We start from the raw sequence: 15062 nt of genomic DNA on the forward strand, positions 1-15062 counted from the left end.
GGAGAGAAACAGAGAGACAGTTACTATCCTGGGCAATGCCGAGTGCTACAGCTAGTTTACAATATTTGTAAGTTTCAATGGTGATTCCACACAAATAATGCTGTAGATTGAGATACCACTCCAATAACATTACACATACAGTATTTCAGATGGTGCTGCCAAGTGTGCGGTAATACCACAGATTTACCTATACTTCCAATATCATTAACTTTATACTAAATTTATGTAGCATCTTACACCACTCACAAAAACAGAGATAACCTTTTAGGAGGCGATATGTGGAGTTACTATCTGTAATAAGCTTTGTCTGCACAAATCTTTCAGAGTGAAGGTAGACTGGTACAGATCAGTGGAGAACTAAATTAGATTTTTCCCCTGTATGTCAGCTCCATTAGATTTCAGGGACATGGGATCAATATAACACAATTGTGGCTACTATACAACCATGTTAACACTTAGTTCAGACTGGTAATATGGTAGTTCTGCTAAAGTAATCTCAATAATATACCAATTATAATTGTGTAAAGAAAAATAAAAAAGTGGGTTCAAACAGGGTGGTTTTACAATGATTTTGCTATACCATCATGTTAACTTCAGTAATAACAACTACCATGTATGCATACACTTTATATACACAGAATATATAGGATACTTCGGGTATTGTGCTTTCTCACAAGTCTAAATACTAGAACTAATTGCGTCAGAAAATATTTTTTTGCAACACACAATAATGTCCTATATATTCAGTACTGTATACAATAATATTTGTAAGATAGTATTCCATAAATGTTTTAGAATGATAGCATAGATAAAAATCAGGTGTTTGCCCAAATTATCACTATCAAATAGAACTAAAATATTTTATGTCAAATCCTTGACTTTTGCAAACAAATCAGGTGGGGTGCAGTAGCACAGCTTAACCTGGCTATATTGATATATAATGCCTTTATAATCAACATCAAAAATACATTAGGAATATTGATATTAATTATATATTAATTCAGACCAAAACACAAGAAGGCCGAGTACAAGTTAATCAGTAGGTAATAATTATTATTATTAGTTATGTTTTGATGTTGTTTTTGTTTGGTTTTTTTTAACAGAGATGTTGACATTACAGAAGGATGTACCTGTTAAACTTTGGTTTGAGGGGGCAGCTTGGCTTTAGATAAAGTTCGAATTGGTACCCGGACTTGACCTGAACCCCAGTGGAAGTCACTAGTTGGGCAGTTCGGGTCTTCACCTCCATGCAGCCAGCTAGAAGCTTAGCACTTCTGGGAGGGGGTTGGGGGAGCTTTTTCATTTTATTTTGTTTGGTGCACACTACATTTGAGACTGTTGTTACCCCCAGTGTGAGCCATTTAAACACTGCAAGTAGCTCACATTGAGCTGAGCATCAAGCATACCCAAGCACAGCCATGCTCGTGCAAGTGGTTTGCATACGATTTATGTTGGGAATTTTGTGTTTGGTACGAACACCGAACACTGAACCTTTGGTTCGCTCATCTGTAGTTGAAATGAATTTAAGCATGGTTGATTCACTGCCTTTACTGCCAAATGAATGGTAAAAATAACAAGCATTGGCTACAGTGGGTGACTTGTGACAATCTTTAATTGCTGGAATGCAGAGGTAATGCATCCTCTCTATAGTTTGGAGTTGGATTACATACACGCCCAAAGCATTAATATTGTTTTAATTGTATATATTTTTACAAATATAGAAAGAACTATTTTTTTCTAATAATGACTTTCCTAAGAAGGTAAAGAAATATTGTGTACTTCAATTGTATTGTATTACTTTTTATATATAGTTGTTGACTCCATAATTTAACTGTATGGCACTTTGATTATTATTGCTATTTATGGCTATATTGGTATGTAATGACATCCATGCTAATGAATAATAGCCTTTAAGGCCCTGTGTGCACGCTGCAGATTTACTGTGGATTTTGCCGCGGATTTGCTGCAGAAAATGTGTCTAACATTGCTGCAGTCATTCCCCAGCAAAACCTATGGGTTTTAAAAAATGATGTGCGCACACTGCGTTTTTTTATACCCGCGGATTTTCCGCTGCGGAATTAATGTGCATGTCACTTCTTTTCCACAGGTACCTGCAGTTTTTGTCATAGATAATGGTAGCAATCCACGGGGACCAACTTGCGGAAAATCCGCGGCATATCCGTGGCAAAACCGCGGCAAATTGAGGCAAAAAACGCGGGTGCGGTTTTATCGTGGTTTTTACCGCGTGTGCAGAATTCTTTCAGAGGCTCCATATTTTTCTTAATAAAAAGGCATTTTCTAGTGTGCACATAGCCTAAAAAAGGGAAGGTACATGAGTGATTAATTTGCAGAGAATAAATCCATGAGTTTTCTACAACTTTACTTAGGCTATGGTCACACACTGCATCTTTTCATAACCACAAAGATGCTGCATTTTTGGCCCCAAAAAGTATGGGTTTTTGACACTTTTTTGGAGCGTTTTTACCGCATTTTGCCCAAAGCATTTTTTAAGTCAAATCTATTGACTGGAAGAGCTCAAAAACGCTTGGAAAAAAACATATTTTCAAAAACACAGCCAAGATGCAGCCAAAAAAAGCTGCAGTGTAGACAGCAAAATAGAAATCTCATAGACTTTGCTGGGAGAAGGAAATGCATGCATTTAGGTGACCTGAAAAATGCACCAAAAACGCAGAAAAGGTGCCGTATGTGAACATAGCGAAATGGTTTAAAAACTATCACCCAAACAATTAGCTATAGGAGTGGCTGAGGCTTTTCAGCAAACACCAGAGGGGTGCAAGCCTGAGGGTTATGCTATCATTCTCTAGTCTTTCTGTCCCACCGTGTAAAAAAAAAGATAAAATGTGATTGACCCTCATATATTAGTAGGGGCAGTGGGAGGTGTGATAAACTAAATTAGCACTAGGAAAGGCATCCAATTCTAAATAAACTGATTTTATTTTGTGAAAAACATTATTATTTATTCTAGATGAATATTAAAATTAATTTTGACAAATCACTTAATGTTATACACTCGTACTAAAGTCAAATTTGTTTTCGCTACCAGAACTTGTAATACATGAAAATAAAATATGTATTTTTTTGCTCGTTACAGATGTGCTTGTCATAATTCTGAAATACTTTCCTTTTTAAATGCCTGGCTGCTGACAAGTACGTCAAGTTATAAGAGCTGCTGTCAAGGTTTTATTGCCACTGATCAAAAGAAGGTTGCCTTGTATAGTAAAAAGAGAAAAAATGCTGGCAATTTGTAACAACAAAGAAAATGTTGCCCTATGTTTTGCATATAGTTATCGTGATTTATTCAATTATAGAAGCAAATTAAATAAAACAGGAGTTTTGCAAACAGGAATTTTAAATAGAAGGTGGTATTTTTACAGTACCTGCATTGTTTGTGGAAATATTAATTTCAGCAAACTGTTTGGTGTACATGCTGAAATCGGAAACTCCATTTACAGATTCCACTCGGATAGTGTAATTCATATGAGGCAACAGGTTGATCAGTGTTACGGTCCGTTCGACTAATCCAATCTGTTGAGGAACATAACCAATGCTGCTCCCACAAGGCTCACACTGCTGAAAGTAGATAGAACAGCGGTCACAGAAGATGTTGTAGGTAAGATCACCCCTGCCTCCTGAATCCAATGGTGGGTTCCATTCTAAAACCAGCGTTGTTTGCTTCATTATATAAATTAGGTCCCTTGGTGCAGAAGGTGGTCCTAGAAGGAAAAATAAAGTATGTCAACGCGTAAAGTGAAGATTTTTTTAAACTTTTATATTTTCTCATTGTGCATTTCTTAAACGTCAAGTCACATGCCACTCCAACTACAGACATTTTATGGATCAAAGTGCTAGTCAGTTGGTGAGAAAAACTACATAGAAAAAAACATGGATGACATCTTTACTTCTTCATTCTGATGTCACAGTTTCTAACTCTTATTTCTTCTCAACTGAGCTCAATGGAGCTGATTTATGACATCTAAGTTCTTAAGGTGGTGTCACACACAGCGACGACGACAACGACGTCGCTACTACGTCACCATTTTCTGTGACGTTGCAGCGACGTCCCGTCGCTGTCGCTGTGTGTGACATCCAGCAACGAGCTGGCCCCTGCTGTGAGGTTGCTGCTCTTTGCTGAATGTCCTGCTTCATTTTTTCGTCGTCGCTCTCCCGCTGTGAAGCACGCATCGCTGTGTGTGACAGCGAGAGAGCGACGAAATGAAACGAGCAGGGAGCAGGAGCCAGCGTCTGGCAGCTGCGGAAAGCTGTAACCACTGTAAACATCGGGTAATCAAGGGAAGATCTTTCTCTGGTTACCCGATATTTACCTTCGTTACCAGCCTCCGCCGCTCTTGCTGCTAGTGCCGGCTCCTGCTCTGTGCACATGTAGCTGCAGTACGCATCGGATAATTAACCCTATGTGTACTGTAGCTAGGAGAGCAAGGAGCCAGCGCTAAGCAGTGTGCGCGGCTCCCTGCTCTCTGCACTGTGACATGTAGCTGCAGTACACATCGGGTTAATTAACCCAATGTGTACTGTAGTTAGGAGAGCAAGGAGCCAGTGCTAAGCAGTGTGCGCGGCTCCCTGGTCTCTGCACATGTAGCGACGTTATGATAGCTGCTGCGTCGCTGTGTTTGACAGCTAAGCAGCGATCATAACAGCGACTTACAAGGTCGCTGTTATGTCACAGAAAATGGTGACGTAACAGCGATGTCATTGTCGCTGTCACTATGTGTCAACCCAGCTTTAGGAAAAATGTCCCATCATTTATAAATATGAAACAGAACCAATAAAGGACAGCCTTAGAATCACATGATAGGGAAGCCACCTTCCAATAATTGAAATATATATATATATATATATATATATATATATATACTGCATTTTCCGGCGTATAAGACAAACCGCCAACTTTTCCAGTTAAAATATAGGGTTTGGGATATATCGTACATACTCAAGTATAAGCCAACCCAAGTAATGTGCCGATTGTTTTATAATATCCCCTGCTGTAATGTGCCCACTGTTTAGTAATGTCCCCTGCAGTAATGTCCCCTGCTGTAATGTGCCCATTGTTTAATAATGCCCTCCTGCTGGCTCCCCCTTGTCCCCTATTATGCCATAGTTTACACACAATAAAAGATATGCTCACCTTTCCTCCATTCCTGCGGTGCCTCCTTCCAGTCTGCAGGCACATAGACCCCTCCATGATAGTGTCCCTACATGGAGCCGCCGCTGCAGGATGTCGTCATTGCTTTACTGCAATTGAATGCTTTACGGCACCACAAAGCATTCAGTTGCAGTAAAGCGCTGACCGCAGCGATGGCCCTGTGTATTGGACACAATAATGGAGGAGTACTTCTTGTGGACGACAGGCACATAGACCCCTCCATGATTGTGTCCAATACACAGGGCTGCTGTCAGTGCTTTACTGCAGCTGAATACTTTGTGGCACCATAAAGCATTCAACTGCAGTAAAGCCATGACGACATCCTGCAGCGACTGCTCCATGCATCGGACGGTATCACAGAGGAGTCTGTGTACCTGTGGACTGCATGAAGCAGCTGGAGGCACCACGGGAACAGAGGACAGGTAAGAATATCTTTTATTGTGTGTAAAGCCATGATACACCGTGCACTGCCCTATCAGACGACACCCGACTTTTGAGAAGATTTTGGTTAAAAAGTCATCTTATATGTCATCAAAATATGATATGTATATATATATATATATATATATATATATATATATATATACACTTATATATACAGTACAGATCAAACGTTTGGACACACCTTCTCATCTCTAGAACAACTGTTAAGAGGAGACTTTGTGCAGCAGGCCTTCATGGTAAAATAGCTGCTAGGAAACCACTGCTAAAGACAGGCAACAAGCAGAAGAGACTTGTTTGGGCTGAAGAACACAAGGAATGGACATTAGACCAGTGGAAATCTGTGCTTTGGTCTGATGAGTCCAAATTTGAGATCTTTGGATCCAACCGCCGTGTCTTTGTAGAAAAGGTGAACGGATGGACTCTACATGGCTGGTTCCCACCGTGAGGCATGGAGGATGAGGTGTGATGGTGTGGGGGTGCTTTGCTGGTGATACTGTTGGGGATTTATTCAAAATTAAAGGCATACAGAACCAGCATGCCTACCACAGCATCTTGCAGTGGCATGCTATTCCATCCGGTTTGCGTTTAGTTGGACCATCATTTATTTTTTGGCAGGACAATGACCCCAAACAGACCTCCAGGCTGTGTAAGCTCCCAGCTCAGGCTCTGCTGCGAGCGTGAGCCGAGTGTCATGCGACTGTAACCCGATCTTGCAATCGGGTCACAGCTGTGAACGTGAGGGCGGGCGCTGCAGAGGAGAGGGATGGGTTAATCCCCCCCGTCTCCTCCATTGTCAGCCTGTATGTGTATATCGCACTGCACTGGGATAAAATCCGAGTGCAGTCTGACGTTTCTCTCGCACCCATTCACTTGAATGGGTGCGAGGGATACGGCTCTAACAGAAAATCACAGCATGTTGCCGCTTTTCTCAAATCCAGAATCTGGATGCGAGAAAAGCTGACCAACTACTCTCCCTCATTGACTAAAATAGGTTCGAGTGCAATGCGAGATCTTCTTGCATTGCACTTGTCCGTTTTTCACGCTTGTGTGAGCGTACCCTTAGGAAGATTTAAGTACGTCATCCTTAAGCAATACAGTTTTGTATTCATTAATAATGCCTCAAAACTGTATTGTAATTAAAAATCTGATCTGTATTTTTTTTCTTACACTTGATGATGTATTTTTTTATCTAATCTTACCTTGATAGCTTCTAGTATATTCAAAACAAACAGAAACATATTTGTTTCCTTTTGCCAAATTAGCAAGTTCAATACAATTTCCTTTTGTTCTTGTAAAGGTCCATGCCCATGATACATTTTTATCTCATTTTTGAAGCAGCATATTTTTGCTACATCAAAATCACAGAGTTTTACAGTTCAAACAAAATGAATGGGATTTATATAAATCTCATGCCCACTGGGCTTCTTTTTTACAATGTGTAATCTGACCTGTGGTGCATGTTTCCAATCTGCAGCATGCCAATTTCTTTTGCAAGTGCGCTTAGTTGTCTGTGCGGAATTTCCCCTTAGACTTGCATTAGATATGGAAAATCCATAGGTTAATATACGCACATGCATTTTTAGTGCAATTCTGTAGCGGACACGCATCAGAAACACGTCATTATCACTCTAATGATGTCAATACCCGGAAGTTTAAAAAACACAGCAATCCAACCTGGGTTGGGGTAATTCATTAGCAGAACCTATTCCAGTAATTAAAGATCTCATGTGGATCAAATCTACGACCTCATTAACTTTGAGCAATACAAGTACTATTCTCCTTTAGATATTGTTTGGCCAGCAGCTACATCATCTGACTTTCCCACACAAAGGAGTTCACACTTTGCTGAGCGCTCATGTGTTCTCTAATAGAGAGCCACTGTCAGACTCTGATGGTGGCGGCTTACCACTTTGAAATGCAAAAGGATGGGAAATCTGAACTCCATCAAGCTGGATCTTTAGGTTTTCCAACATCATCTACTGTGGAAGAGACGGTGCCTCCTTGCACACTACACTGCTGGACTACTTTAGTAAAATGTGTATTCGGGCATTAATATCTTCATTGATTAATTTAATGAGCTGAAGTTGAAAATTGGATTCTGTATGGATGTTTGTTATAAGTCACAGAATTGCAAAGTATATATATATTCTGTGTCCTATACATTAGAGCTCAGTACTACCATGAACATGCTCTTATCTATCATTTAACTGAAATATACAGTTAGGTCCAGAAATATTTGGACAGTGACACAATTTTCGCGAGTTGGGCTCTGCATGCCACCACATTGGATTTGAAATGAAACCTCTACAACAGAATTCAAGTGCAGATTGTAACGTTTAATTTGAAGGTTTGAACAAAAATATCTGATAGAAATTGTAGGAATTGTACACATTTCTTTACAAACACTCCACATTTTATGAGGTCAAAAGTAATTGGACAAATAAACCAAACCCAAACAAAATATTTTTATTTTCAATATTTTGATGCGAATCCTTTGGAGGCAATCATTGCCTTAAGTCTGGAACCCATGGACATCACCAAACGCTGGATTTCCTCCTTCTTAATGCTTTGCCAGGCCTTTACAGCCGCAACCTTCAGGTCTTGCTTGTTTGTGGGTCTTTCCGTCTTAAGTCTGGATTTGAGCAAGTGAAATGCATGCTCAATTGGGTTAAGATCTGGGGATTGACTTGGCCATTGCAGAATGTTCCACTTTTTAGCACTCATGAACTCCTGGGTAGCTTTGGCTGTATGCTTGGGGTCATTGTCCATCTGTACTATGAAGCGCCGTCCGATCAACTTTGCGGCATTTGGCTGAATCTGGGCTGAAAGTATATCCCGGTACACTTCAGAATTCATCCGGCTACTCTTGTCTGCTGTTATGTCATCAATAAACACAAGTGACCCAGTGCCATTGAAAGCCATGCATGCCCATGCCATCACGTTGCCTCCACCATGTTTTACAGAGGATGTGGTGTGCCTTGGATCATGTGCCATTCCCTTTCTTCTCCAAACTTTTTTCTTCCCATCATTCTGGTACAGGTTGATCTTGGTCTCATCTGTCCATAGAATACTTTTCCAGAACTGAGCTGGCTTCATGAGGTGTTTTTCAGCAAATTTAACTGGCCTGTCTATTTTTGGAATTGATGAATGGTTTGCATCTAGATGTGAACCCTTTGTATTTACTTTCATGGAGTCTTCTCTTTACTGTTGACTTAGAGACAGATACACCTACTTCACTGAGAGTGTTCTGGACTTCAGTTGATGTTGTGAATGGGTTCTTCTTCACCAAAGAAAGTATGCGGCGATCATCCACCATTGTTGTCATCCGTGGACGCCCAGGCCTTTTTGAGTTCCCAAGCTCACCAGTCAATTCCTTTTTTCTCAGAATGTACCCAACTGTTGATTTTGCTACTCCAAGCATGTCTGCTATCTCTCTGATGGATTTTTTCTTTTTTTTCAGCCTCAGGATGTTCTGCTTCACCTCAATTGAGAGTTCCTTAGACCGCATGTTGTCTGGTCACAGCAACAGCGTCCAAATGCAAAACCACACACCTGTAATCAACCCCAGACCTTTTAACTACTTCATTGATTACAGGTTAACGAGGGAGACGCCTTCAGAGTTAATTGCAGCCCTTAGAGTCCCTTGTTTAATTACTTTTGGTCCCTTGAAAAAGAGGAGGCTATGCATTACAGAGCTATGATTCCTAAACCCTTTCTCCGATTTGGATGTGAAAACTCTCATATTGCAGCTGGGAGTGTGCACTTTCAGCCCATATTATATATATATAATTGTATTTCTGAACATGTTTTGGTAAACAGCTAAAATAACAAAACTTGTGTCACTGTCCAAATATTTCTGGCCCTGACTGTATATCATATTTATTAGTAGAACCCTTAATTTCTTCCTCTATTGATAATGATGACATCAGAATCTGTATCTGAATGTAGATCTTGTAAACACATAAGGGAGAATTGTTCACCCTCCCTATAAACGATCTAAAAAATGTAGTTATTTTGTATGTTTGCCAAATGATCATCTTAACAGAAGTGTCTTTTTATGTTTAGGTATCAAATGAATTCATTAATGTTCAAAATGCTTGAAAATAAATACATTTTTGGAATTTATAAATTTAAAACCATAAGAGGATATTTCAATCTGCTCAAGCATGTGTATTGTGAAAGAAAAATATTTAAAGGGAACCAATCACCAGGATTTTCGTATATAACCTAAAGCCAGTGCTGTACTGGCACTACTAGGCTGATTCTCTACATACCTGTAGTGGTCACCTTGGATATTAAGGTTTTGAAATCCAAGAAAGTAAAGTTAATATATCAGCATCTGCTTGAGTGACAGCAGGTGAGGAGCAGATAATATCTGGGGGGTATTCCTAGTTATCTCCTGCCTCTGTAATAATTAGCATAAGTATTATACAATCGACGTAACTTTTCACTAGCATGATCTTTGTGAGGTCATACCCATGTGACCAGACGGGGTAGGGCCTTAGCCAATAATGCTGACATCACTAAGCAATATTTTCCTATTGGCTGAGGCCCTGCCCCCTCAGGTCACATGGATATGACCTCACCACAGGTCCTGGAAGTGAAAAGTTACATTTATTGTATAATACTTTTGCTAATTCTTACAGAGGGAGGGGATAACTATACATAACCCCCAGATATTATCTGCTACTCAGCTGCTGTCACTTAAGCAGCTGCCGATTTTATAAACTTTACTTTCTCGGATTTCAAAAACCTAAACATCCCAGCTGACCTCTACAGGTATGTAGAGAATCAGCCTGATAGTGCCAGTATAGCCCTGGCTTTAGGTTATATACAAAAATCCTGATGATTGGTTACCTTTAACACTAAATATGAGCAGCATAATCCATGATGGATGGTGTTTGAGTTGAATTTCCTGACATTCGCGCTTTCACAAGAATTCAAACAATCTGCAAGATAAGATTTCTGGCTCGCAGTTTTAAAAAAAGCCCAGCACCATTTTACATATTCTACACATTCAATTAACAGTCTAATGGCCTCAAGCGTAGCAGCGCAGACTTCCCCATAATGCTCGCTGCAGCTATTCTATCACATGGTATAGCACAGCAAATTGGAGTTTTCACAGGCCTTATGAAACATAGGAGCTGGCCAAAGAATTCCCTCAGAGTGCATAGGATAGGGATAGATAAAGGCCTAATGCAATTATTGCTTACAACTTCAGTGCTGAATTAGTAGATTAAAAATGACAGTGATAGTCTCAGTCTGTGAACCGAAATCCAAGATTCAAGTGATATACAGTGCACTGCTGTAGAAGTCTCATCATCACCACTCTGTGCATTCATACATCTGTGATATAAAGCTGCATAAACATCTTAATAGTTGTTTTTTTGTTTAGTTTTCACAAAAGTCATATTTTGCTTCAATTTGTTTAGTATTAAAGGAGCACAAACACCTAAATACAAAGACCAGTTGGACGTGTTTGTTTGTGGCAAGAGATTCAACCAACATTTTCTGGTCCCAACCAATTTTGCAAAGGCACGTGGATGTTTTAATTTCTTCAATTTAATACAAAAGGTCTCTTTTTGGAATACCTGGTTTAATTTTTATCTACATACCCTATGCTGTTATTGCCACATATTTGTTCCTGGTTGTGAACCTATGTGTAGCAACTTCACAAACTAGCATTTTTTGTTTCATTGACTTACTACATTTCATTAATCTTGTTATTGAAAAAACAAAGATAAAAAAAAACCCAAGAGGTTACGGTTTTACCTTTGTTTGACTAGTCAAATTTAACAGCTGTAGGCACCCAAGAATATTACAGATTCTTGTTTCAAATTACTTTCCATGCGTTTACTTATGTATTGACCTGTTTGATTAAAATTAAGCTTTTTTGTCAATGGTGGGAGAATGTTAAATCCATAATTGGTTGTTAACAAAGTTAAGAAACAAATTAAATGTCATAGTTTTGTCCAAATGTATGATCACTGCCCTGGATATATGATAATGACCTTAAAAAGACATAAAACAGTTTTTGAGTTTTTAAGGTCATTATTATATGTTCAGGTCAGTATCATATGGGAGGTTGCATTTAGCTTTATCATAAGCTTGTCTTTAGGGATGTGTGCTTTAGCCCATTTTTGGCTTTTTAAGTGTTGTTTGTCTTTGGTTCAATTTATGCTTGATTATATTGTCTTACTATAGTTGATTCTTTCTGGGTGATCCCTTTTGTTGGTACATTCTTTTTCTCCTTTGTGTTATTGTACTATCCAGATGATGGTGCAGTCGGAGAACTTTGGCAAGTCAGTGATAAAGTCTATTTGATATATGCTGCCAAGGAGCGGAAGGCAGTGGTAACAGCAGTAGTCATCCAGCAGGAATGCATCTATGGGGTCTTGTTGAGGGCTCATGAGGGACAGACCAAAACATATTCCACAAAATCTTGCTACAGTGTTGGCCACCAGTAATGCTGAGAGATCAGCTGAAGGGAATTCTTTTGTCCACCATGGCCAGCCAGCTTGGAAGAATGACCCCACTGAAAAAATTGTTTCCTGTCTGCTTCAGCGACAAATGTTTTACTGGAAAGAACTCAAGGCACGTCAACTGGAGCCATCGTGAGCATCTTGGAGGACTCAATAATGTACTGAGGCTCCTCCACTTGATCAATCAATAGAAAGAACCTGGACAGTGCATTCGCCTTGACGTTCTTTTTGGCCATGCAAGATGAAATCGAAGTAGGAGAAGAATAATGACCATTGGGCCTGGCTTGGATTCAGCCTCTGAGTCGACTGTAGAAATGCCAGATTTTTGTGATCAATGTAGATGATGACTGGATGCAAGACATCCCTCAATAGGTATTGACAGTCCTCCTGAGCCATCATATTCACCAACAATTCTCAGCTGCCAATCGAGTAGATGCATTCAGCTGGAGAGAAGGCCTTGGAAAAGAAGCCACAGTTTACCATCTTTTCCAGCAGCTGACTTCTGCGTGACAACCGCATCAGCATCAGAGGATAAAGCATCCACTTCCAGGAGGAACTGCCTACTAATCTCCAGTCTATGCAGCACTGGTGCTAAAGAAAATATCGGTTTGTGGGTGATAAACACGCTCTCTGTTTCTGGAGTCCACTTTTTAGGATTCACCGCCTTGTGGTTCCAAGCCAAGATGAGTAGGATGTGGAAGGAGAATTGCTGGATAAACTGACTGTAATAGTTAGAGATTAACTAGTTAATATCAACACCGGCGCTACTGAAAAGATGGAGCTGCAGGTGAACAAGGGGCTCTGTGTGAAATTTCAATGTTTTATTCCCCAAGTCACTTAGTTATCACATTTGCCCTGTAACATGGTGCTTCATCGTGCAGAAAAAAAAGAATTGTTTATAATCAAATTGCTCCTTAATTTTTGATAAAAGTTTCTCTTGGATGTTTAGATACCATTTTATTCATGGATAAAATTGTGGCAAAATTGTTAGTGAGTCATTCCCGTCTATAAAAAGCAAATGCACATGTGAATGGTCTCAGGATGTTTTAGGCTATGTGCGCACGTTGAGTTTTTTCCTGCATTTTGGCTGCATTTAAAACTGCAGCGTGTTATTGTCAATATGCCTGGGTTGTGCTTCCCCAGCAAAGTCTATGAGAAGTCAGCAAATTCCATGCGCACATTGCTTTTGTAGAAAAAGCAGCATGTCACTTCTTTTGTGCATTTTGGTTGCATTTTCCACCCATTGAAATGAATGAGATGTGTCAAAACGCAACCAAATTGTTTAGCTGTGTGCTTGCACTGCATTTTAGTTGCGTTCTGCATGCTTTTTTAACAAACAAAATGCAGGTCTTGCGGTCTCTCTCTGTCTGTCTGTTTGTTGATGTCAGTCTCTCTCTGTCTATTGGTTTGTCTCTCTCTCTCTGTCAGTCTCACTCTCTCTCTGTCAGTCGGTCTCTCTCTGTCAGTCGGCCTCTCCCTCTCACCCCCTCTCTCATACTCACCAATATGCTGCGGCACTACACAGCTGTGACACTGCTCCGGCGCCTTCACCAGCTTTGAAAATGCCGGCCACTCATTATTCCATCTCATATTCACTGCTTCCCCCGCCCACCGGTGCCTATGATTGGTTGCAGTCAGATGACCCCCACGCTGAGTGACAGCTGTCTCACTGCAATCAATCACAGCCACCGGTGGGTGGGTCTATATTGTGCAGTAAAATAAATAAATAAATAATTTTAAAAAACGGCGTGCGGTCCCCCCCAATTTTGATTCCAGCCAAGGTAAAGCCCCACCGCTGAGGGCTATATTCTCAGGATGGGGAGTCCCATATTATGGGGAACTCCCCAACCTAAAAGTATCAGCCAGCAGCCGCCCAGAAATGCTGCATCCATTAGATGCAACAGTTTCGGGACTGTACCTGGCTCATCCAGATTGCCCTTCTGCAGTGGCAATCGGGCTAATAAGGAGTTAATGGCAGCCCATAGCTGCCACTAAGTCCTAAGTTAATCATGGCAGGTGTCTATGAGACACCTTCACATGTTTAATTGGTAAGTTAAAGAAAATAAACACATACACCGAAAAATCCATTATTTGGAATAAAAGACAAAAAAAACCCACCCTCTTTCACCACTTTATTAATCCCCAAACAGCCCTCTGGGTCCAACGTAATGCACACGAGGTCCCACGACGCTTTCAGCTCTGCTACATCGGAAGCAGGCAGTGAGCGGCCACAGACCATGACCGCTCTCTGTGAGCTCCACAGAGAAAATGAAGTGATTCACGCTATCAGCGATGATGTCACTCAGGTTACCCTAAGCCACCGCTGGATCCTCCAACTGTGACAGCATTTCGCCCGAGTGACTCACTCAGGTGATTTGCGGTCTCGGGTAGAGGACTCCAGCTGGCCACGGGTAACCTGAGTGGTGGCACTGCCCGCTAACCGCGCGGCTCACTTCAGTCACTCAGGGGATTTGCGGTCACCGGTGAGTCCTTCACCAGTGACTGCAAATCAGGCCATGGCACATAGACAGAGCCGCGCGATGACAAGGAAGTCGGGTGAATTTCATCTGAGTTCATTCTGATTGCGAAGCTCTGTCTGGCAGCCAGCCATGCTCTATATGGATGTAGCAGAGCCGAGTGGGACTGCACTGTCAAAAATGCATGCAAAATGTATTCAAAATGCATTCAAAATGCATCCAAAATGCATTCGTTTTGGATGCATGTTTTTTGTCAATGTCAATTGAAACAAAGGTGAGGATTATCAAACTCTTAAAAGAGGGTAACTCATCACGCAATGTTGCAAAAGATGTTGGATGTTCACAGTCAGCTGTGTCTAAAATATGGACCAAATACAAACAACATGGGAAGGTTGTTAACCCCTTCACGACCATGGACGGAAAGATCCGTCCTTGTGCCCTGGGCCTTAACGACCAAGGACGGATCTTTCCGTCATG

General features: G+C 40.7%; 1 protein-coding gene across 1 annotated transcript in view; it reads right to left on the reverse strand.

The window, feature by feature from the left end:
• EPHA10 (EPH receptor A10) overlaps positions 1-15062 on the reverse strand; it is a 1151424-nt gene that overhangs the window by 647676 nt on the left and 488686 nt on the right. The window contains exon 5 of the mRNA XM_075336054.1: positions 3399-3734. Within this exon, the coding sequence (XP_075192169.1) occupies positions 3399-3734 (336 nt within the window). The remainder of the gene's footprint in view (positions 1-3398; positions 3735-15062) is intronic.

This window comes from Anomaloglossus baeobatrachus, chromosome 2, assembly GCF_048569485.1.
Source record: "Anomaloglossus baeobatrachus isolate aAnoBae1 chromosome 2, aAnoBae1.hap1, whole genome shotgun sequence".
Lineage (NCBI taxonomy): Eukaryota > Metazoa > Chordata > Amphibia > Anura > Aromobatidae > Anomaloglossus > Anomaloglossus baeobatrachus.